Here is an 11527-nt window from a genome sequence, read left to right on the forward strand (position 1 = left end):
CTGAGGAACAGATACTAGGCTCTCGGGGCTTCTCAGACAAAGTGATCAAAACATTGATCAGCTGTCGAAAGCCAGTCACAAGAAAGATATATGCTAAAATATGGAAGAAATTCAATTTTTGGATGGCGGAGAATCAGAGACAATCTCCAGATATACCAACTATCTTGGTATTCTTTCAAGAGGGCATCGACAAGGGTCTCTCCCTGGGGACTTTAAAAGTACAGGCTGCCGCCCTTAGCGTTTTTCTTCAATTTTCCCTTAGAGAAAATCCAAATGTAAATTATTTTTTTAGGGCAGTTGCCCAAACAAAGCTGACCGTGATAAAAACGTGTCCAGCTTGGAATCTATCCCTGGTGCTTCGGGTTTTGGTAACCAGTCCATTTGAACCCTTGGAAGATTTATCCGTAAAATTGCTCACCCTAAAAGCTTTATTTTTAGTGGCAATAACTTCAGCTAGAAGGGTAAGTGAATTACAGGCTCTCTCGATCAGAGAACCTTTTCTCATGATTTTTGATGACAGGATTGTGCTAAAAACAGATCCAGGGTTTTTACCCAAGGTAGCTTCTTCCTTTCATAGGAATCAGGACATAGTACTACCTACCTTTTTGTAAATTCCCAAATAACGAAAAAGAGAAGGAATTTAGTTGTTTAGATGTCAGAAGAGCCCTTCTGAAATACCGGAGGTGACTAAAACCTTCAGGAAAAGTGATACTTTATTTGTGCAGTTTTCTGGCTCCCATAAAGGGGAAAAAGCTTCGAAGGCCACTTTAGCTAGATGGATAAAACAGGCTATCACAGAAGCCTATATAGTGAAGAATGTGGCTCCACCTTTCATTAATGCACACTCTACTAGAGCCTTGTTCACGTCTTGGGCCGAAAGGGCCGGTGCCTCACCAGATAAGATCTATAAGGCAGCTACCTGGTCTAACTTTTCGACCTTTGTTAGACATTATCGCCTGGACCTCCTCTCTTCTCAGGAACAGGCTTTTGGTCGAAAGGTGCTCCAGGCAGTAGTCCCTCCCTAGACTGGTAAGTTTCTTGCTCATCGTCTCATGGGCTGTCCTGGAAGACATTTCTGAGAAAAGCTGAGTTCTACTTACTGGTAACTCCTTTTCTAGTAGTCTTCCAGGACAGCCGGATTCCCACCCGGTTTATCTGGTATTATGTATAATGTATGATATGTGTGTATATATATCTATATATGTATGCTTTACAGAATGTCCTACGGTTCTCATGAAATTCTGAAGTTGAGGACTAAGGGACCACCTTTTATTTAAGTTTTGGAATGTGTTTCCTGTCCTGGGGAGGAGCCCTAAGGTCTCATGGGCTGTCCTGGAAGACTACTAGAAAAGGAGTTACCAGTAAGTATAACTCAGCTTTTTTTTTTTTTTTTTTATCAGACCTGCAAGGTATAGTCATAATGTGCTAGTATGTGTAGTTACCCTTTTAAGTTTCTGCTTTAGGCTTCATTCCTACTTGTGCGACTTTGGACACATAAAGTTGCATGACAAGTCACAGCCCATTGCTTTCAACCCATTCAGATGCAACTTAAAGACACAGTGACTTTAAAAAGGTGCCTGAACTACTTAGCGCGACTTAGTGCCAGAGAGTGTTAAGTTGCACTCCGTTGCCTCAGTCGTGCTGGAAATTATGCAACTTTAGAGTTGTGCAATTGTGAATGGGGCCTCTTATGAACTTTAAAATAGTCTGACCTAGCTTCACCTCCTCTGTATTTTCCTAGGAATGAAGTGTAAGCACAAAAAAAAATCCCTGATGTGTCATCACAAAGATCCCCAGAAATAAAATTCTTTATAATTCCCATTTCCAAAATTCTATTCCACAGTAACATCTTAAAGGATCGGTCCACCAAAAACTTAATTTCTGCCAGTAACTACCTTATACAGCCCACTTCCTCCTTCTTGTCTGGTAATTAGCCTAGGGCTAATGACATCATACACAGCTCTCTCTGACACTTGTGAGAGTTTTGCCAGCAAGGGAGGAGGGATGAGTCATAGGGGAGGCAAGTAGAGCTGCAGAGCTGGAGGGGGCTTTATTGGGGCAGAAATAACAGGAGACTGCAAAGATCCAGGAGTATTCATCAAGAGAGGAGAAATGTGCAGGCAAGCAGTGGTGTGTGTGTGTGTATATGTATATGTGTGTGTGTGTGTGTATAATATATATATATATATATATATAATTATAATGTGTCTGTGTAAATCCAGGAAGTAAGCAGGAAGCAGCTTCAGCTGCCCACAGTTAAAATGGCTGCAGCCAGACTTGATGGAGGGAGATTTCTGCAGGTACAGAATCGGGGTGTGTGTGTGTGTGTATATATATATGTATATATATATATATGTATATATGTGTGTGTATATATTATATATATATATATATATATATATATATATATATATATATATATATATATATATATATATATATATATATATGCAAAGTGGTTGGAGGGAAGCTTCAGAATGTCAAAGATGTTTTTATTACAAATTATGTGAGCAGACTGCAGTTCCTCTTTTTAAGGTATGTAATAAAAGAAAAAAAGTTTTCTTTGAACTCCGTGGATTAGAAGTTAGTTGTGTTCTAAAAATCCCCCCTAATGTACCAGCACCATTTTGAACAGGTTTTGAAAATCTTCTTAAACCTAAACAGTCTTGAAATTCATGTATAAGAAGCATCCTCTGTGTGCAAAACTGAAATATTTATTTTGAAACCTTTGAAAATGATTTAAATCTTTTTATTCTTTTTCCTCTCTCTCCCCCCTATAGAAGTCTACAAAACGTTACCCCCAGAAGAGGCAAAGGAACTTGGCTTGGAGGTAATTCCTCTGTAAATATTTTGTAGATCCAAACTTTTTTTTTTTTTCTTTAAATATATATTCATATTTTGTGTATTGTGGAGTTACAGTATACACGTGACCAGAGCAAATTAATTTATTTGAAATGTATGTAAGGGCAAAAATACACATATGTAGTATTATCTCTGCCATACACAGACATGTTCCCATGGTGTATCCCTTTACCTTTTGCCATGCAGTGCTGTACCCAAATATAAAGCTCTATAAACATAAAAACAAACTATGGGATATTTTTATTTATTTTTTAACTAGTAATGGCAGCCATCATCGACTTTTAGCAGGACTTGGATAATGCAAGAGACAATCTGACAATTTTTACACTGTGGTAACCAGTGACCCTAATACATGCTCAAGTTATGCACCGTCACTGTACTAATCACACTGGCTGGGAAAGTGTAAACATCAGGGGTGATCAAAGGGTTACATGTGTGCCTAGCCAGTGTTTGTATACAGTATGAGGTGCTTTTACTAAGGATAGTAATGGATTTTATTCCCTGCTTTGTGGGGAAAGAAAATCCATTATTTCCCTGCTGACTGGACAGAGCTTTCCCTTGTTTACATAGGCAGAGGCGTGTCCTGTGTGTCTTCCTGATGAATGGCGGGTGCCATTGGTCATCTGTTGGCCAGCACCCAATGATCGGCACCTGCGTATAATCACAGCACAGCTGGGTCGCTGGCGGTGCATGTAAAGCCTTAAGGTTTTTTTTACCTAAAGTGGTAGTAAAGCCCCCCCCTTGTTTACTTGTACCTACAGGTAAGCCTATAATGAGGCTTACCTGTAGGTACAGTGAATATCTCTTTTAGGTAAACAGTTTAGGGGATATTTACTATAGTGGCAGCCAGTGACCTCACCGGTGTATGCTCACTGCATGCTGTCTATTGAGAGCCGTGCTGACATCATTGCAGCTCGGCCATTCAAACACCTGGAAGCTGCAAACCCAGAACGAAAACCAGGTAAAGATGGAAGTCCTGTCAGCAGTGACAGCGCACTGCTGGAGGGTTTGGTTCTAAGGGAAGTCTTTCATAATCTGCTAGTATGAGATACTTACAAGCACATTATGCTATTATCCTGCAGGGGACTATTTGTTTTTGCAGTTTTTTTTTTTTTTTGCTGTTTACTACCGCTTTAATGCATTCTGTGGATTAACGTATGTGAGACAAAACCTACTAGAGTGTATGTATTGCTGCACGTTTTGAAAACGTGCTGCAATTGCGGGTTGCACTTAGCATGCCAAGAATTTTAATTAAGGACACCCCAAGCACAGGTAGCAGATGTGTATTTTGCCATCTGACGAAACATGCTACAAATGTGCCAAAACGCCCACTAAAAAACACTTAATGCCCCAAGACTGAAAAGGTTCTGTACTTACTTTGGGGGGTTTATTGCACATTGGGCAGCCCATTCAAGTGAATAGGCAACCATAGGCACGACGCACGTAACGCATGAAAAACGTGCAAAAAAAAAAAAAACACAACTGGGAATGCACATTCCTTTACATTCAGGTGTGAATTTAGGGTGGACCAATACTCGTAACAAAATCTAAACAAAAAACAATGTCATAGGGGAGGAGGCGGGGCTTACCTAAAGCTGTGGATATGATTGCGTTCACGGCGATCGGGAGACTCCATTACCTTGTAATGATGGGCTCACATGTCTTGGCTGTGGATTGTAGTGCATTGTAGTGCTATGCTGATCATTTTGCCTATGTCTTATGTATTTATTCACCTAACTTGTCCCTATTTGCCGAAGGGACAAGACAACTTCCTGTTCCAGCTCATACAACATCCGGTGCATGCGTTGCCATCTGCTCTGTGTTGCATCACAAATGTGGGAGTGCTGCATCAGTGAGCTCTCTGTGAATGCTTTTCCTGCTTGTTTCTGTCAGATCTAATTACTGCACCTGCACTCAGCTGAGAGACCCAGGGATTGTGGGGTGTGTAGTTTGGTTACAGAAAGTGTCAGTTCTCTGACTACAGACAGAGTTCATGCATTATCCTGATCTCTCCCCCATAGTAGTACAGTGTTACTATGGTAACACTGTATTGCTTTGGTCACAGTGTGTTAGAAAATAGGAAATTAAAAACAAATTGAATTTTTTTTTTGTATACATACTGTCACCAGTCAGTGTCCCTGATCACCGCCACACCCCTTATATGATGCTGCTGCATTGCACTGGTATGGTATTTTACAGTATGTAAAAAAAAGAAATAAAAAAATTGTACTTTTTTTTTTTTTTTTCAATTTCTTAATTTTCCTAAAATTGAGACAAAAAATTACAACTTCAAAAAACTTGCTTTGCCTCTTACCAAATATCTTGGACTGTCTGCTTTCCAAAAAAGGGGTAATTAAAAAAAAAAATTCTCAAAAAAAAGCCTCAAAAAAATTAGGCCGCTAGTACATCAGCATTTATTGATTTTCACATGTATAGCATAGTTTGTAAATGCTACAAATTTCCAATACACTGATTTTTTTTTTTTTACCTGGGCAGGAAGGGGGTAAAAATGTTCGATATTGAAGTGGTTAAAGATGCTAGAATTAGAAAATAAATTTGGTTTTGATTGGTTTGTAGGTTTTTTTTAAAGAATTTTTTTTGGTTTGTTTCTAGATTCAGTCTTCAAAGAAAGCAGATGCCTTCGTCAATGCCTTTCTAAAGCATTGTATGCCAAAGCTGAGAAAGGCGCCGGTGGAGGAGTACCTGCACAGGAAGGCCGTAGTCCTGGAGCACGTTCACAAGAAGAAGAAGCGGAAACGCAACAAGTCCAAAGGACTGACTGCCAAGGAGCGCCGAGAGATGAGACTGTTCGAGATTAAATCTGATCAGCAGAGGTGAGACTACTGCACTTTCTATTCCCAAGCACCATGACCGGTACTATAGGGAGGGATGTTATTCCACTGGAAATGTTAGAAACTAAGGAGCTGCTGGGACGGCAAAAAGGAACATAGGTCTAGAGGGAAAAATGGGGAATTGTAAAAATAAAGTCACTGTAGGTGATGGTTGCTGCTCCCTTGGACCAGGTACTGAGTAAACCTAAGGGCTCTTTCACACGAAGCAGACCGCATTGCGATCCGCTCCGGCACTTTGGATGACACTTCCGCTCCGTATGTCCGCATATCATCCCATCCATTTGCGGATGATATACGGACATAATGTAAGTCTATGGGCATTGAGGATGTCAGCGGATGACACCGCTGACATCCGATTTTCCTTCCTTTCCGTTTTTTGAACGGAGGAAAAATAGGGTTCTGTTCCGTTCCAAAAAACGGAACAGAACTGAAAGGAGGAAAATCGGATGTCAGCGGATGGTATTCCTCTGACATCCGCAATGCCATTGACTTACATTATGTCCGTAAATCATCCGCAAAAAAATAGGATGATTTGCGGACATATGGAGCGCCCGTGTGAAAGGGCCCTTATGCACATATGTAAGCAATTGAGAGCGGACGCCACCATCTACATGTAAGCTATTTATTACCATAGAATCAGGATAAATGAATGCACTCGTTGGATAATGAATGAGATGAGCATGTCATCAGTGTGAATGAAGTAATCTATAGGACAGCACAGATCAGAAGGCAAGCGGCTGGAGGGAGAAGAGGAACTGCTGTGATGCTTAGAGCTGGAACGCAAGCTGTCAAGCCTGCCCAGCGGCTTCTGGGTATCTTCAGCTCAGGGTGAACAAAACAAAAGGGTGGGGGGACTGCTAATTGAAGCAGGAAATGAGAAGAGGGAAGGAAGAATAGAGTGGGGCGGACAAGAAGCCCAGAGAAGAGGAGGGTAGAAGGAGGAGCATGGGCAAGAGGCGGAGAAAGGGAATTCCCTGCCTCAACCCCCCCCGAGTGAATAATTAGAGGGGCCTAGGCGGGCTGGGCACAAGATTGGAGGGGCTTAAGACCACCATGGAGTCCACACTTTGGGGAATTTGCCTTCAGTATCTTTGAGGATACATTTTTTTTTTTTCTTTTTTTGTGGATCATGAGGGTCATCAAGGTGCTCTTCACCTCTGCAAATGAAACAGCTGTATTTTTCCAGGCCCTATTGTGCGCTTAGCAGTGACAAATAGGTAAGTGGCCAACTTCTGCTGGTAGGAAGAGGCCCGGGATTGGACAATGGAGCAATGCTAGTTTGGCATCCTTCAGATAGGTACGTGGAAAAGAGTGAACAGGAGTCCGAAGACCCTTGACCAGAATCCCACTAGGTGGGGGCGGGGGCAGGACCACCAAATATGGATTTTTTTCACCTCCCTGATCACAGCCCCAGAAGAATCTATCACTATAAATTAGATTTGACTTGGCAATATGGGCCTGGACTCAATACCATTGAAGGAGGACCCTATAGGCTTCCTGCAGCTTGGCCGTATTGAAGGAGCATTTTGCAATGCTAGACCAGGCCTTGCTCCAATCTCTTAAGGTCAATTTGGGATAGGTCTCACTCCCACTTAAGCACATAGGAAGAGAAGCAGGGGCACTGCTAGAGTTGAGGGAAGAATATATTCTAGAGATGGCACCTGGGGAGTGCAGGCAAGTATGTTCGAAGGCATTTTTTTTTATGGGAAGGTATTTCACCTGATTTTTAAACTAAAAGTTCAGTTGGGCTTTAAAGTGTATGTCCTGCTAAAACTTTTTTGGATAAGGGTTAAAATCTCAGGCTTTTAAAGCCCCGTACACACACGCAGATCGTCGTCATACAAATGTTCGTCTTTTCTCCCCGGGATGTCGGTGTCTGTTGAAAAGTGCAAAGACAGCACAAGGACAGCACAAGAATTTTGTCTGCAGACTTCAGCTGACTGCAGAAGTGATGTCATGTAATGGTGAACTTTCCCTGTGTTTTTTATTTTCTGAGCATGCCCAGTCTTGCAAATCTGCGGTCTGTCGGCTGATTTCTGTACTGACAGGCGAACAATCGTCCGTTCTGGTGTCTGCAGACAAAAATTTTCATGTTTGCAAGAAAGACTCTTGTCCGCGGATTGTGTGCAGACATCTGTCGGAGGCACCATACTAACACGCATACAATCGGCAGATCTTTCGTCCGCCGACGTTTGTATGACGACGATCTGCGTGTGTGTACGGGGCTTTAGACCATCAGAGGCTTCATTTGAGAAATGTCTTCTCACTGCCCCTGTGACCGTGCCTTTAATTAAACGGGAAGCAAAGGAAAATCTCCAACAGTAACAGAGAGAAAACAAGTTCTCTTCTCAGTAAAGGAAGGCTAGAACGATCTGATTTTTAGTGTGTCCCCATTGCAGATTTTTCTCTCACTACTTGTCTGGTTAAAACTGTTGTCACCAGAACAGGAAATAAGGGGGCAATATCCCTAACGGAGGCCAAATGGTAAAAACCTGAAGGACTTTCTGATCAGACTAAAATTATTCAGGGAACACGGGCTCTACTGTTTGGGGAAAACAGAAGCCCATCTTATCTACGCTCTGATCATTTTGACGTGTTCCAAAGAGGAATGTTAAGAGAAATGGTGATATCTGGTAATGTGGCAGTCAATTAGATTTTACTTTATGTAGGTCAGAACAGTAAAAGTTCGATACTGATGAAGTCTGCTTTGCTAGTCTGACTGTCACTATTTTTGCTGTTGTCCTTATTTTCAGATACAACATGTTTCTTCCTCTTCATGATCTTTGGAAGCAGTATATCCGAGACTTGTGTAATGGGTTGAGGCCGGATGCGTGAGTATCTTTATATTTTTTATTTTTTCCTCACACAGCAGGTACCAGACCGAGAGAGGGTAGCCTGATAGCTGTCTATCTGCAATATGAGATCTAAGACTCTGTTGCTTCTGACTGCTGGTCTCAATAGATTTGGTGACATCATTACTGTGCTGCTCACTGTCCTCTTAGCTGGAGGCTTTGACATGAAGCAAAGCCCTGCCTCTACCAAGATGGCTGCCTCCATACAGAGACACAATGGAGTTGATTTACTAAAACTGGAGATGGCAAAATCTGGTGCAGCTGTGCATAGAAACCAATAAGTTTCCAGTTTTTTTTTTTTTTTTTTGTCAAAGTTTATTTGAACAAACTGAAGTTAAGCTGGATACACGCTATACAATTTTCTTTAGATGTTTTCCTTTAGGTCTGACCTCATATTATATGGTTTTGGTAAATCTAAACACTTTCAATGTGTAAGCAATCAGTCAGGCCCTTGCACTACATAGTTGAAGGTAAATCTAAAGGAAATCTACCAACAAAAGTTTATAGTGTGTATCCAGCTTTAGAAACAGATTGGCTACTATGCACAGCTGCACCAGATTTTGTACTCTTCAGTCTAATAGGCCATACACACTATACAATTTTCTTTAGATTTTTTCCTTCAGACTTACCAAAATCATATAATATGAGGTCAAACCTAAACACTTTCAATTTGTATGCAATCTGGCAGGCCCTTGCACTACATAGAAAAGGTAAATCTAAAGGAAATCTGACAACAAAAGTTGTATAGTGGGTATCCAGCTTTAAGCTGGATACCCACTATACAACTTTTGTTAGATTTACTTTATATTTATCTTCAACTATGTAGTGCAGGAGCCTGTCTGATTGCATACAAATTGAAGTGTTTAGATTTGACCTCTTATATGGTTTTGATAAATGTAAAAGAAAAAATCTAAAGACAATTGTATAGTGTGTATGGCCCATTAGTAAACCAACCCCACTGCAGAATAAAGCATGGTAACTAAGTAATGGGGAAAAAAAAAATCAGCTACACTGAGACCACAGCCAATACTGGTGACTAGTCTGGCGCTCTTCCTCGATTCACAATATAACTTAGTGTGGGAAACCCACGTTCCGTTTTCTGCACTGCTTTGAAATCGCACTGCCCTTGCGATCTGCAGTGGGTGTCAGTGCAATGTTAACGGGCCCTCAAATGCAGGTTGCAAATGCAGTATGTTTTCTGCACTGGGTTGCATGGTACAGAATGACAATGCGATCTGGTTGCAGTGCATTTCTAAAATTAGTGCATACACTACTTTGGTGCGATGCGGGGTAATTTGAGCCCAACAGAAGGGGCTCAAATTGCACTGCACTGAATCGCATGGGAATTTCACAGGTAAATGGTGCGATTCATAGTGTGAAAAAGGGCTTGGAAAGGAACTTTACTCCCCTGCTCCCATCATTCTCCTCTTTTTTTTTTTTTTTTCCCTGGTTTATTGGTTTATCCTCCAAATACATACTCCCATGTCCTGTGCATCCAGCGTGATCTTGTTGCAATCCTCCACCTCCCACTTGGCTGGTCCTACGATGCAGCTTCCTTTACTTATGTCATTAGTAGGTGGGCTGTCTAGGCTTTCTGCAGCCAACCTTCTGAGGATACACATTCATCTTGATACCTCATTAGGGGCATGTCTGCAAGAACCTGGAAGAGACAGCTGGCCCCCCTGATGACACCTCAGCTCCCACACAGTACTCTGAGGCCCCTTGGAATATATGATGTCAATATTCCAGGAGGCTGCAAGCCACTGGGGTGTCATTCTTACCTAGGCGAGAAGAATCCCAGAAATGCTGGGCGATGTCCTTCAAGTGGTTGTAAATCTCAGACATAAAAAATGATAAAAGTAGATCTCTCTATAGTGTGTACTTGTACAGTCCAGACTACGAAGTGTCATTTCTGTCTGCTGCTTCATTCCTCTGCTATCTGCATGCGTCACTTCTTTCCTGACGCCAAGATAAAAAAGTGAAAAAAGGGAGGGAGCTCCTGCACACAGCCTATGATTGACCACCTCAGCTCTGTTCCTGTGTGCTGTGTGAATGGTAGTGTGTCCCTTCCCTCCAATCAGCTCTCACTGAGCCCTGCAGTGTGCAATTTCAGCTCTTTGTCCCCTTTTTTTCTGATCGCTCAGACAAGCTCTGGACTTTGGACAGGTGTAGAGAAGAGAGGCTGCAGATAAACAGGTGCAACTTGCGTAGGAGGATTTGTTTCATCTCTGTGTATCACCAGTCACTTCACTGGGGATCTGTATGGGTTTACAACTACTTTAACAAAAAAAAATAAAAGGGGGGAAAAAAAAAAGTCCAATTGTGGAAGAGCGCAATGATTTGAAGTGGGTAGGAAGGGTGACGGTAGGTACTTTAGGTATTGGAAATTTATGTTGGACAAACTTTTCTTGACTGTTTAAAGTGGTTGTAAACCCTCTCTCTGAACTTGTACCTATAGGTAAGCCTTTAATAAGGCTTACCTATAGGTACTCTAAATAGCTCCTAAACATGTACCGTTTAGGAGATATTTACTTTTGATGCAGCAGATGACTTCATCGGCGCATGCGCTCTAAAGGAATGGCCACCCGTGCCGTTCCTTCAGAGCCCTGTGCTGTGAACGGCGGCTCCCGCGCTCGTGCGCGGGAGTGATGTAATCGCGCCTCCGGCCAATCAGATGGCCGGAGGACGCGAACCAGGTAGCAGGATGGCCGAACATGTCTGCCATCCTGACGCTAAGCGGACGGCACTGCGGGGGCTTCATTCTAAGGTAAGTATTTCGTAATGAGCTAGTATGCCTTTTGTCTTTACAGGTTTTTTTTTTTTTCTCATATTGTTGCCGAGGGTTTACATCTTCTTTAACTCATTTGTAAGAACTGGTGCAAACAAATTAGTATGGTCTTTAGTCTACTGGAAACATGACTGCCAAAATTTTTCTTCCTTCCCCCTCTCTGTGCTTTCTTT

At 42.0% G+C, this 11527-nt stretch overlaps 1 protein-coding gene across 1 annotated transcript in view; it reads left to right on the forward strand.

Moving 5' to 3' along the window:
- Positions 1–122: 122 nt before the first annotated feature.
- POP4 (POP4 homolog, ribonuclease P/MRP subunit) overlaps positions 123–11527 on the forward strand; it is a gene marked incomplete at its 5' end in the record, with an annotated part of 16923 nt that continues 5518 nt past the window's right edge. Inside the window, 3 exons of the mRNA XM_082270506.1 lie at positions 123–218; positions 5476–5696; positions 8468–8545. Of these exons, the coding sequence (XP_082126632.1) occupies positions 123–218; positions 5476–5696; positions 8468–8545 (395 nt within the window). The remainder of the gene's footprint in view (positions 219–5475; positions 5697–8467; positions 8546–11527) is intronic.

This window comes from Pelophylax lessonae (genome assembly GCF_965119305.1).
Source record: "Pelophylax lessonae genome assembly, chromosome: 10".
Lineage (NCBI taxonomy): Eukaryota > Metazoa > Chordata > Amphibia > Anura > Ranidae > Pelophylax > Pelophylax lessonae.